General features: G+C 49.2%; 1 protein-coding gene across 2 annotated transcripts in view; it reads left to right on the top strand.

The window, feature by feature from the left end:
- Window positions 1-13,022, top strand: part of IGSF3 (immunoglobulin superfamily member 3) — an 89,516-nt gene that overhangs the window by 45,605 nt on the left and 30,889 nt on the right. For both annotated transcript variants that reach the window (XM_081026274.1, XM_081026275.1), the window contains exons 3-5: window positions 3,599-3,976; window positions 6,099-6,509; window positions 11,694-12,083. In XM_081026274.1, the coding sequence (XP_080882400.1) occupies window positions 3,599-3,976; window positions 6,099-6,509; window positions 11,694-12,083 (1,179 nt within the window). The remainder of the gene's footprint in view (window positions 1-3,598; window positions 3,977-6,098; window positions 6,510-11,693; window positions 12,084-13,022) is intronic.

A 13,022-nucleotide genomic window follows, 5' to 3' on the forward strand; every position in this document is an offset into this window, starting at 1 on the left:
AAGTTTATCAGTTTTTGTGTCATGTAGTTTGATGCTACGTTGTTAGGAGCATATACGCTAAGCATTGCTACATCTTCGTATAGAATTGACTCCTTTATCATTATGTAATGTCTTTCTTCATCCCCGATAATGCTCCTTACTTTGAAGTCTGCTCTGTCTGAAATTAATACAGCTATTCCTGCTTTCTTTTGATTAACGTTAACATGGTATATTTTTCTTCATCCATTTACTTTTAATCCATATGTGTCTCCATACTGAAAGTAGGTTTCTTGTAGACAAGATATGATTGGATTGTGTTTTTTGATTCACTCTGACAATCTCTGTCTTTTAATTGGTGAATCTAGACTATTGACCGTCAAAGTGATTATTATTGATATACTTGGATCACTACCATATTCATTACTATTTTTTATTTGTTACCCTTGTGTTTTGTTCCTATTTTTACCTTTCACTCTTTTTCTGCCTTTTGTGTCCAGTCTTTTTTATACAGTTATATATAATACTTTGACCTTTTCTTTTTGAATTACAGAAGTGATATTTGCTTACTGCAAAGTTAATTTAAAGAGTACAGGAAAGTCTAAAGTAAAAATTGTTATTTAAAAAAAAAGTGGTCCCTGCCCACGGGAGCCTTCCATCATAGGCTGAGGGGGAAGGTGGAAGGGGCATTGGGGTGAGGGGGTGTCTTGGTCAGGGCTGGGGTCTATCTGAAGGCAGCAGACTCTGGAGAATGAGATCTGTACAGCCTGGGCTGTGCCAGGAGAAGGAAATGGGGAGGGTGAAGTGTGGATGGGAAATGAAGCTGCCGAAAAGAAAAAGTTCTTTTTTATTTCTATGTTAAAGTCCACTTTCTAAAAGCAGCATTATTTGCAGGGGCCAAAGTCCCTTTGTGGGGTGGGGAGGAAATTAAGGAAAAATTTAATAAGCAGGAGCCGCTGAGTATGTGTGGTTGAAGAACAATCCAGTATTTATTTATTTGTCAGGGCTGTTTATAACCTGCTTCCGGCTTGGACTAGTTGTTTTGACCCTGGTGCCCTGGGTCATTGAGGCCACTTAACCCTGTTTACCTTTCAGGGGGGTAATGTGAGTGACCTTATGATCTAGTAAGGTCTGTAAACAGAATGTATTGCCTCACAATAGCCAGTGTCTGACTGGCCTCTGCCGCTTTCTTCTGCCCATTCACTAGAGGGAAAGGAAACTGGCTTGACCCAAACAGTGTAGAGTCTTTATAGCAGGGAGGAGCTTAAAGCTATTGAGAGCCTTAAATTAGTATATGTTCTTCAATAGGGGCAGGTAGAGACCTCTGATGGCAGCAGTTCCTGACCATGTTATCTATGCGTTAGGAGTTTTAAACATCCTAACGCCCAGGCTGCACCCCAGACCAGTTAATATCGGGTGGGGTCCAGGCCCTGTGGTTTTCTAAAGCTCCCAGGTGGTTCCCAAGGCGAGAAATAGTCCCTTACAGGAAGACTGCTGGCCCCTCTCACCTGCCTCCAGCCTTCTTTGCAGTCCGTGGAGAGTGGCTGTGTCATAAAACACTGAAATGCAAGGAGAGCTAAACATTGTGAATGCAGCTAAATTATTTGCAAAGTTTCTGTGATTCTGGAATACTTGGAACCATTTGCTTCAAATCTCATTATATAGATTTTTTTAATTGTCATAAGAAGAGTACACATAGCCTAAATGTTACACAGCGAATTTTAACATACTGAGAATAACTAATGGGCTGTCTTCCCGATGACTTTGAACATGGAAACGAATGCGGTCAACCAGAATGTACCACTTTGATCTGTTGATGAGTCCCCCCCGCCCCCGCCCCGCTATTTTCAGTTCCCTTGCTTCTACTGCTGAAGCCAAGATGTGTTTCCATATAAGATTTTGTTTGAGAGAAAAGGTTCTGCCTGAATGAATAAGCGTGTAGAAGCCACGGGCCTTTCCTTATGTGGTGTTTTGAAGTTGCCCATTTTGCATCTTGTTATCAGCGTGCTTTGAGGCACAGACAGCCCCAGGCTGGGCTGAGAGCTGCTCCCAGCAGCACTTGAGCTGTCCCAGCCACTCATTCACCAGCTGGAGCCACATCACACAGGCTTACACTGGGGCGGCTGCAGTTCTCCTTTTAGAGCGGGGACAGGAAGCTTTCACGGGGAGTGGGCTGCAGCTGGATGGAGGTGGGTGGGCCAGTGATGGTGTCATTGTGAAGAGTCCGTTGGCATGTCCTTGAGTTCTCACTGGCCAAGTCCTGTCCTCTGTGAGTCCAGAGCCACAGAATGTTCCAGCCAGCGGGGGTCTTAGCTAGCAGCTCTTATTGAGGACTACTCGTGGGATAGGCCCTGTGCTGGGGTCTTTGCAGACTTTATCTTATTTGGTCTTTTCGAGAACTCGGTGAGGCACGTGTTATTATCCTTCTGTCACAGGAAAGGAAACTGAGGCTCAAAGAGGTTAAAACTGATCCCAGGTCACCGCTACTAAGTGGCAAAGCTAACACAGGCACACATGCTAGTCTGCTCCAAGGCTTTCTTTGAAATCATTTTATAGATGAAGAGATCAAGGTCCAACCTGAACAAAAGTAGCTTGTCTGGGATGACGCACACAGAGGGTCAATTTCCTGGCAAAACTTGCCCTTCCTGCCACACTGTCTTGCCCGGCTGCGGCCGAGGGGAAGGCCAAAGGGGTGTGCCCCCTCAGGCCACTTTCTCAGTGGCTCAGGCAGAATCAGTGTTCGGGTGGCATGGAATGAGAAATGAAACCCACCATATTTCCCCGCCCACGGGTCTGCAAGGGGGCGCCCATGTTCAGAAGAATGTGGAGAACACCGGCAGAGGCGACCCAGGAGAAGCATGTCCCAGCCAGAAGGCAGGGGGGCCGGTGGGCAAATCAGAGCTGCCATCTCAGGGCAGCCTTATTTCTGTCACCCGTCTGCGTGGTCAGTCCCCCCCATCGTCAGTGTGTGGCGTCTTGGCAGCAGGGATGTGCTTCAGCCCCTCACATTCGGGTTGGTGTCTACTCAGCTTAAAGCTGGAGCCGCATGTGAATGCTGAGCTCTGCCTCCATTCAGGGGGCGCCGAGGAGGTCAGGCCCATTCCTCCACAGGGTGTCCTGGACGTTTGAAAACGGAGGGTGCGGCACCAAAGAAAGGGCACCAGGACTCCCTCTTAATGAGCTGTCTAATCACAAAAGGAGCATTTCATTTCAGCCAAATTGCAAGACAGTTGCTTTTATTTGTTTCCATCTGAATGTGCCAAGGATTCAGCTTTTCCTGCTCATTTTATTAAAGGTTTATAAAACAGCATTAATAAACAGATATAAAACTGCCACATAGATGACAAACAGAGGGACTCAATGACATTCCCCAGGGTCAGCCTTTGAATAAGTGACAGAACCATGTCCTTGCGTGATCAAATTCCTATATATGCAAATTAGGGACAGTGCTTTAACCGCCGAGTGTTTTAATTAATATTTATAAATCACACAGCACCTCAGAAAGGGCCAGTAAGCGATTTATATTATCATGTCACATAAATACAAATCCTTTGAAGATGGCTGCCTGCTTTGTGTCTTGTTCTGAGAAGTAAGTGAGCATGTTGTGTGTGTCTCCCCACAGGTGTAGTGACAGCACAGCGGCACGTCGCTGTCCAGGAGGGACCCTTGTACCGCACGGAGGGCTCCCACATCACCATCTGGTGCAACGTGAGTGGCTACCAGGGACCTTCCGAGCAGAATTTCCAGTGGTCCATTTACCTGCCCTCCGCCCCAGAGCGTGAGGTCCAGATCGTCAGCACCATGGACTCTTCCTTCCCTTACGCCATCTACACCCAGCGTGTCCGCGGTGGGAAGATCTATGTGGAGAGAATCCAGGAGAACTCGGCCTTGTTGCACATCACAGATCTCCAAGCCCGGGATGCTGGAGAGTACGAGTGCCACACACCCAACACCGATGGGCGCTACTTCGGGAGTTACAGTGCCAAGATGAACCTAGTGGGTAAGGAGATGACTGTTTTTACGTGACCCGTGTCCTACCGGAGAGTTGTAATCAGTTCAGGCTGCTGTAACAAAGGACCACAGACTGAGTGGCTTGAACAACGAGCATCAATTTCGCAAGGTTCTGGAGGCTGGGTGCCAGCCTGGTCGGTTCTGGGGGGAACCCTCTTCTGGGTTGCAGACTGTTGACTTCCCATCGTATCTTCACATGGTGGGAAGGGAATGAGAGAGTTTTTTGAGGCCCCCGTATAAGGGCACTAATCCCATTCCTGAGGGCTCCACCGTCATGACCTAACCACCTCCCAAAGGCCTCCTCTCCAGATACCATCACATTAGGGATTAGGTTTCAACTTGTGAATTTTGGGGGGACATAAAGAAACCTTCAGTCCCCAACACTGAGTCACTTCTTTTAGAGGACAACTTTATTTGACTTAAAAAAACGAAACAAACAAACAAAAAAAACCTCCCCCAATATGTTAGAGGTCAACGGAACGTAAGTGAACAAAGTTTGTGTGTTCCCTTATAAATGATAGAAGGGTGAGGCTGACACTTAAAAAAGATCTAAAGCAGATGTTAAGAGGTTAACTGCGCTCTGGCTGGTGAAAGGGGATATGAAAGTATAAGTCATATGAAAATATAAGTCATGGATGTTTGTGGTTGACGGGGTGAAGAAATGACGAGGATGATGAAGTATGTGACATCAGCTCGAAGAGAGGCACGAGCTCTCGGAAGTGGTGGGCCTTTGCAGGGGCTCTATGATGCCTGAGCTGCTGCCAAATCAGGAAGTGAGTGCAGCTGCAGGTCCTTGATCAGAGCTGGAGTGCATCTGCACGTCCTGGCTTTATGAGTAAGGCATGTGCACCCGCTGTCTCCCGGGCCCCGTGCTCCCTGCACGATGGAGGGAGCTCAGTGTGAAGGGTCCACACAGGCAGGGATCTTCTGTTTGTCTGCCCAAGTCATAATGGCCAGGCTTCATTGTGATAATAAAAGCTGGAATGGTCGATCCTTCCCACTGGCAAACTCTGTGGCCCAGTGCTGTCTACACTGCCACCTCCCCACGCCCTCCACCTCTAGCTTCCTTTGGTGGCTTTTCCTTCTGACAGGTCTGCACCTCAATAGGCGGCCTGTAAGACCCAATCCTGAGATGGGTGCGATGAGAAAACACACACTAGCCGTGTCGGAGGTTTCCTCATCAGTCAGAGAGGGCCTGGTGATTAGTCTCCAGAGTAAACTTCTGAGGAAGGGACCACAGGGGAAATGCCTTCAATTGCCTGAATCATCCCCGCTCAGGGGCTTCCTTTGCTGTAGACCACGCTGACACATTCAGTGAGAATTATATGAAAATTAAATCTGTTAAAAAATCAAGGAGGATAATGCTTTTCTTTGCCTTTTTTTCTTTTTTTTAAAAATAGCCTTCCTAGAGCAATGCCTTGCTGAAGGCCGTTGGGGGGATGTGGGTGGTGACTGGAGGGGAGGAAATGAGGGCATTGTATAGAAATGTAAAACTCCCCGAGTTTTAGGACTGAGTTCTGTTTGAAGAAGCCAAGTTCAGGTATCTTGAAGCAATACCAAAATGAACAACAAAATCTCATCTTGCCTACAAGAAAATGCTTTTTACACAGTATTTTCAAGGTGTTCATTTGTTGTGTAAAATGGAATACAATCCACCTTTTATCTGAGTATTATGAAAATACCAAACAGGTTAAGTGTAAGTGCCCCAAAGTTGCAGTCCAAATACAAAGAGAAAACTTCTTCTGTTTTGTGAAGTCAAGCCATCAGGGGGTCACCCATGGCCTCGCAGCGATGGTTGAAGCCTGTGTGGGTGGGAGCTTTGTTGCTGTTACGTGTTGTCGAGTCAGCTCCCACTCCTAGTGACCCTATGAATGAGTGACATCCACCATGTCCTGTCCTCACAGCCCTGCTCAGCTCCTGTAGACTCTTGTATGGAGTCGATCCATCTCATGTTTGGTCATCTTTCCCTGCCGCCTGCCATTTCCCCCAACATTCACGTCTTTTCCAAAGAACCCTGCCTTCATGATGTGCCGGCATAGGACAGTTAGTTCTGTCCCGTGACTATCAGATTCCACCGCTTTGTGGTGACCGTGCATGCCTCTGTGTTACAGTGATCCCAGACTCTCTGCAGACCACCGCCATGCCCCAGACTCTGCTCAAAGTGGAGCAGGACCCTCTGGAGCTCACTTGCGAGGTGGCCACGGAGACGTTCCAGCACAGCCACCTGTCTGTGGCCTGGCTCCGGCAGAGAGGCAGCGAGAAGCCCGTGGAGGTCATTGCCCTGAGCCGAGATTTCGTGCTTCACTCCAGCAGCGAGTATGCCCAGCGGCAGAGCCTCGGGGAGGTGCGGCTGGACAAGCTGGGGAGCACCGCCTTCCGCCTCACCGTCTTCCACCTGCAGCCTTCCGACCAGGGCGAGTTCTACTGTGAGGCCGCCGAGTGGATCCAGGACCCAGACGGCTCGTGGTACGCCATGACCCGGAAGCGTTCCGAGGGAACCGTGGTCACTGTCCAGCCCACAGGTCAGTCTCTCTTGGTCCATCCTCAGCCCGGTGGGGAGGGTCGTCAGGCATAGGGAGGTTATGCAGATTCCTCCGGTGACCTCTGAAAGGGCACTAGGTTTTCATGCGAAGTTCAAGATCGTCCTGCCTGGGCACCAGAGGAAGCGGAAGGATGTAGCTGAAGGAAGTTCAGGGATCGTAAGATTTAACCTTGTAGCAAGTCCCAGAGCGGAGCTGCACAGACTAAACCCGGCTTACCGATATGGTTTCCTTCACCTGCATGGTGTTTCACATTTTCTTGAATTACAATTTCATTGTCAACATTGGGAGAGGTCACCTAAACCATTTGTATCTTATGGCTGGGATCCCATCAGACACGTGGCTACCCTCTTTGATGCCGTTGCCTGCTTCAGGTACCAATCCTGTGTCATTTGCAGAAGATTAGGGGCCTTCCATCATAGATATGACATGATGAACTAGAAAAGTTTTGGTGTAGGAGATTATTTTTTAATATTAATAATATGTTTGCGGTGGTGTTTTATAATTTCCCAAATGCTTTGTCACGTATCACTCCACAATCCCTCCGAAGTTCTGTGAGGTAGGTAGGTGGCGGGGGAAGATGACAGATGCAGGTAGTTTTATAGTGGGGCCCCCGGAAGCGTCCTGGGGTGTGTTGTTGAGGCCAGTCCCGAGAGTACCAGATTCCACTGTACATGTTTTCTCAAGTGAAAGACCTGGAAAGGGGGTTCCCTGAGAAGGTTGAGTGATGAGTTCAGATCTGGGCCAAGCTGATGGCAGCACTATGAGCAGAGATTCCCCCCGACTCCTTGTCTATTCTCCCACCATGTCAGGTTGCATTCTGCAGGCCCCCGAGTCCAGCCATGCTCCAGAGCGGAGCTGAGAGCTGCTGCCTTGGCTGGGCTGGGGACAGGCCATTCATGGGCCTTTGGTCCCCTGGCTTTGGTTGAGGGTGGTCATTATGCCGTCATTGAGGTGCAGTGAGTGGCCAGAGAATTGCCTTGTGTTCTGCTGGCCTCTGGTGAGGGGCTACGGCTGTCCTGGTGGGTGGGGGTGTGGTATGTGAGCGATGAGCGGAGGAGTCTGAGGTCCCCCTGTGAGTACCTGTTTCTTGACCCCCCTCTCCCATTTGCTACCGTCAGCGGTCTTGGTCTTGACACAGTTCTTCTGCCACGTGTTCTTCTGCCATTCTAGACCAGGGCTCTGACTCACCTAACAGTGCAGATTCCTGAGCTGGAAGAGTGCTGGTTCCTGGGCCAGGCTCCTGGGCGGGACCTGGGAAGCCGGATTGCCAGTATCCTTCCCAGGTGGTTCTCCCACTATGAAGGGTCATTCTGTGAGCCACAGCTCTAGAGGTAACAGGGCAGAAATAATTCTCTGGACATCTGATGGATGGGAGAGCTTTTACGAGAAGGCCTGGGCTCCTGGACAGGTAACACCTTACCTGCTCTGCAGGACCAAGAATGTTTAGCAGCTTCTGGACCTTCTCCTGTTAAAAAATCTACAGAGGTGCTTTATTCCATATTTATCCGTTCCCTTCCTGTGTGGTTCTAAGATCCGCTTCAAAAGCCTGGACCAAAGGTTGAGTCTTAATGCTTTTCAATTAGGTTGCGTCAGTTAATCTTCTTTATTTTCATCTTACCAATTTGGAAGTAGGAGTTGTTTAATTTGCCCAGCAAATGTATCCAAACTAAGCCAGCCAAAGGAAAACTAGGTGAACAAAAAGTTGAGTTCACTCTGGGTCCCTGTGCTGTTCAGGCTCAGTGGTGACAGCCCCAGCGCTGCCCTTCTCTTAGTTCATTTCAGCAAACAGTAAGTCTCCACAGCCCTGGAGATGTGGTGGTAGCATTGGGGATTCGAAGAGGAATACCACTCGGAGACCTTGCAGGTGTGAAAGCAGTGGCTGTCGGGTGTCCTAAGTGCTATGATAGTACATTGTATATCGAGTACTCTGGGAACACCGTTGATGTCAAGTGTTCTTACAACAGTGCGTTTCCCTGGATGGGATCGTGGTTAAGGCAAATCCAGGAAAACCAACAAGTTTGGTGATGTGAGCTGAGTCTTAAAGTTTGAGGCGATGGCAGGAAGAGAAGCATAAAGGAACGAGACTGTTGGACATGTCTGGCAAGTAGAGAGAAGTCAGGTATCAGGAGTTGTTGCGTTCCAGGTGTAAGTGATGAGAGGAGACAGGAATGGTAGGTACCCTGAAGCTCCACGTGCTGTAATGTGGAACTGGGCCTTGACTGTGTGGACCGAGCGTTTTCAGGCTGTCCTTCTTGGAACCTTTGAAGCCTCTTAGAGGTGTCTGAGAGGTTGCACGTGGGTGTGCATATGTGCCCTTGTGCACATGTGCGTGCCAAGAGTGCTGGAGGAAGGCACGTCACGGCTTCAGTGTCTCCCTTCCCTTGATTCAACCACGTTTTCTATGTTGGGCACCAGAAAGTTTTGTATGAAAAAAGGAAGTGCCCCTCCCCACCCATAAAGTTTGAAAGCCACTGCTGCAGACACTTGGGAAAGGGGGGGAGTAGAGATTTTTAAGCAAGAAGAGACATAATCAAATAGGTTTCGAAGGAAAAAGACCCTGGAGGCCAGAAGTTGATTATGCAGGTTGGGTGTGAAGTTGAGACGCCAGGTAGGAAAGAACTAACAAGTCCAGGACTAGGCGAGTGGCAGCACGCTGGAAAGCAGGCATTGGGTGCTGGTGGCTGAGGAAGGGAGCACTGTGAAAGGAGAAGTCCCACTGTCTGGGGACCAGGGGCTGACACTTGCGGTAATTTCTTGAATCATGGTAGGTAAGGAGGGGGCAGGACATGCAAAGCCCTGCTGGAAAGTCTGCTTCCCGATGAGTGTAGCACTGCTTGTCTTTTTGTTTCTATAAATGATAGTCAAGGAGTCCACCCTGCCAGCCGACTCTTACAGAGGCACTCAGTGTGTGAAACACCAGCGTATCGTCAGACGTAGGGTTTGATTGGAGTTTGAACTTGGGAGGGATGAGGGCCCAGGAAAAGCCCATGGGGTACAAATCGGAAAGGGCCCACCCATGAGAACAGCAGCAGGAAGAGGTGGTCAGAGGAGTAGGTCCCAGTGAGAAAAAGAAATAGAGGGGTCAGGCAAGCGGGAGGAGAGGCAGGACGGAAGGTGTGCTAGAGCCCAAGGGACAGGAATGGTCTTCCAGAGGCTGACACCCGCTTGAGAAAAGCTTTTGGTTGTGCTGGGTGAAGGAGGGGGCGGGGTGGAATCATTAGCAACACTTGCTAGGTCCGTGAAATGTGGGGAAAGGAGCAGAAGCCAATTTCAGGGAGCTGAGGAGTAAGGGGGTATTGGAAAAAGTATAAATCAATTTCTAGAGGTTTAATTGACTGGGTATAACCAAGGGCAAATCGCTATGCAGAAAGGAGGGTGGTAGGCTGTAAATCTTGTGTGTGCAGTCTGGGATCGTGAGGGCTTCACCAGGCCCTAGAGGATTGCATGAGGTAAGGGACTTAGCCTGCCAAAAGAAGAAAGCCGCAGTTGGCAGCTGGCCTAACTCTGAGGAAATGGAAAGGTGTGAGGTCTAGAGCACCCGTTTACACGTCTTCAGTGGCATTTATGTGGAAGGGCTCTTTTTTTTTAAATCATTGATGTTGAGTTATAAATTATTGTAATTTTGTTGACCAGAAAGCCAGTATCTGGAAAACATGGCCCAGTCCCACGTAGGTGTGTTCACCGAGGCAGAGGGCGACAGTGTAAAACCTGCTTCTTTTAACCCATGTCTCTTAGGAATGGTCTTTGGGGGGAAGGAAAGATGAGGCAGCAGCTGGAGGTGAGCCCCCTGGAGTTGTTGAGAGTTGCTTGCTCTGTTAGGAAGTTTGGGGAATAAAAGAAGGAGATAATTCACTAGGACAAAAACAGGTGTTTGGAGCAAGACACTGGTCCATGTGGGAGGAGAAGAGATGGAGAGCCTGAAGAACGGGTGGGTACAAAGCCAAGCTGGAGCTGGGAAGAGCCATGTCTAACTAGTACTCTCATGATTCCTAGTTTTTGTTGTTGTTGTTGTTTCAGGGAATTAGGATTCTCATCTGCTTGCAGAGTACATAGGATGGGAGTGAAAATGGGGCAGGGGTCTCGAAGATGGTGGCAGAGGCTTGGAAATACCAGTGTAGGGAAGGCAGTTGAGGATAGAGCTAAGAACGAGGAATTCAGACGTCTTTATCGTAGGATTTCCCCCTCGATGTTCTCTTTAGAGAAACAGAGCTAGAATTGGAAGGAGGAGGGACTTGGGCAGTGTTTACAGCCCAAGTCCAAATGTTTTCTCCATCCCTTGACTCCTTTGCCTTACCCTGTGCCCCACCTTCTGCCATGGGTGCCTGTGAGATACGGGAACTGTCCCATGGAAGTGACAGCACCGCACGCCTTTACATGGTGTGCTGGGACACTGTTCGTGGCGATAAGCCCTTCTTTGGTCACCCCTCCTGCCTGATTAAACACCCAGCTCTTTGAAGGACGCTTGCATTCGCTGGCCATTTCAGAGGTGTTCTGGCATTCAGTGGAAGTAGGTGCTTTTTGACTCCATCTGTCTAAAGATTTGACAGGTGGTGACTCGTGAAAAGCCATTCGCTTTTACTTTTCCTATGTAAGGTCTGTCTCACTTGTGTATTAGTTCCAGGATTCACATATGGGTGGAGGATGTATTTCAATACATCAGTCATTTTTGAGTATTTGTTAAGATTGTGGTCAGCCCCTCCACTACGGTGTAATTTTGTCTCAGAAACCTCAGTGGGGTAAGTCCAACATACCCGCTGAAAGTATGTGTAATCCTGTTGCTTAAGTGGCGTTCTGGGTGTAGAGGTCAAGGCGAGCCCTTTACAATCTGCCATGTAGGTGATATTAGGAGTTCCATATGGACTTAGGAAGCGTCTAATGTAAGGCATTCGAAGCTGCAGACGGAGCCCGTCGGTCTTGCCTGGGATACCAGGCCCTTCAGACTGTCTGGGTCTGGCTACCTTTGAGTTCCCTCTGTGACGTCCCAGAGTTTCTCAGGTCACCTGGCTGCGAGCTGGAGTTTTCTCTCCGGACAGGTGTGGGGGTACCCTGCCTGCAGTCAGCATTGGAAAGAAGGCATGGGTGGTGGGATTGTGCTGATGCAGTCTGGGGAGCTGGGGTCCTCGTTCACCCGGAACACACACATTTTGTGCCTTGTTTTCTCAGACAAGGAGTTCACCGTCCGGCTGGAAACAGAGAAGCGACTGTACACGGTGGGGGAGCCGGTGGAGTTCAGATGCATCCTAGAGGCTCAGAACATTCCCGACCGATACTTCGCCGTTTCCTGGGCCTTCAACAGCTCGCTCATCGCCAGCATGGGGCCCAATGCTGTGCCGATCCTCAACAGTGAATTTGCCCATCGGGAAGCCAAGGGACAGCTTAAAGTGGCCAAAGAGGCCGACAGTGTCTTTGTGCTCAAGATATACCACTTGCGCCAGGAAGACAGCGGGAAATACAACTGCCGCGTGACGGAGAGAGAGAGGACGGTCACCGGGGAATTCATCGACAAGGAGAGCAAGCGGCCAAAGAACATCCCCATCATAGTGCTTCCCATCAGTAAGTGGAGAGATGCTCGGCTTCCTTCGCCTCCTCCTCCCTGGTCTGGTCCAATAGCATCACCTGAGAGAAGTCAGGGGGCGGGGACAAGGAGAGCTGTGGGGGAGGGGAAGAGGGGAAGTGCAGCGCTAGGGCTCAGGCAGCAGGGGAAACAGGTGGACCGCTCTCCCTCCTCCAGCTCCGCTGCCCGCACTTAGTGACCCCCCCCACCAGGTCGGCAGAGCATCAGGGCTGTGTTTGCAGCTGGAGGGGGCATCGCACTAGTAGCCCCAGGTTGTAGCAGCAGTGCCCGCTCAGCTGGGAGGAAAACCGGGAATTCAGGACAGCTGTTGGGTCCTAGGTGGGGAATTGAGTCTCAGAAAAAGTGGGTACATGCCTCATCTTGACATGTCACTGACGAGGGTCGGTCTTGTACGGGAAGATTTTAAATCATGAAGCACATTATGAAGAAGGATTTGACGTCTGGGGTTTTGGGGGTAGAGGGGTTGGCCATTTCCCTAACTGTCTCTTCCCCATTGAAATTGTGGTTTTGAAAGTCAGTGGCTGGGACCCCTCACATCTTCCTGGAGCACAGAGTTTTAGGGTGTAGCTGGTTTTCGAGGCTGCCTAAATGGGCTGCGGGTCGCCGTGTTAGCTGGCATTGTTTGGGTGGGTCACAGTCATGGCTGGGGACTTGGGGAATACTTATGTTCGCTCATGTGGTGTTTAATAATCCCTAGTACCATTAACATGTCATTTCTCTCGTAGTTCTGTTTTTAGTAAAAAGAGAATTAAACCTTATAATGCCCTGATTTTTTTTTTAAATGGTGAAGTATTTAAACTAACCTTTAATCTTTTCTCAGCTGCTCAAACTGTTCTTTCTCTTACCCTTGTCGTGATTCCCTTTACATTTTTATTTACCCTTTTACATTTTTAAGATAATTCTCTTCAAGTGTGAAG

This window comes from Rhinolophus hipposideros, assembly GCF_964194185.1.
Source record: "Rhinolophus hipposideros genome assembly, chromosome: 19".
Taxonomy (NCBI): Eukaryota; Metazoa; Chordata; class Mammalia; order Chiroptera; family Rhinolophidae; genus Rhinolophus; species Rhinolophus hipposideros.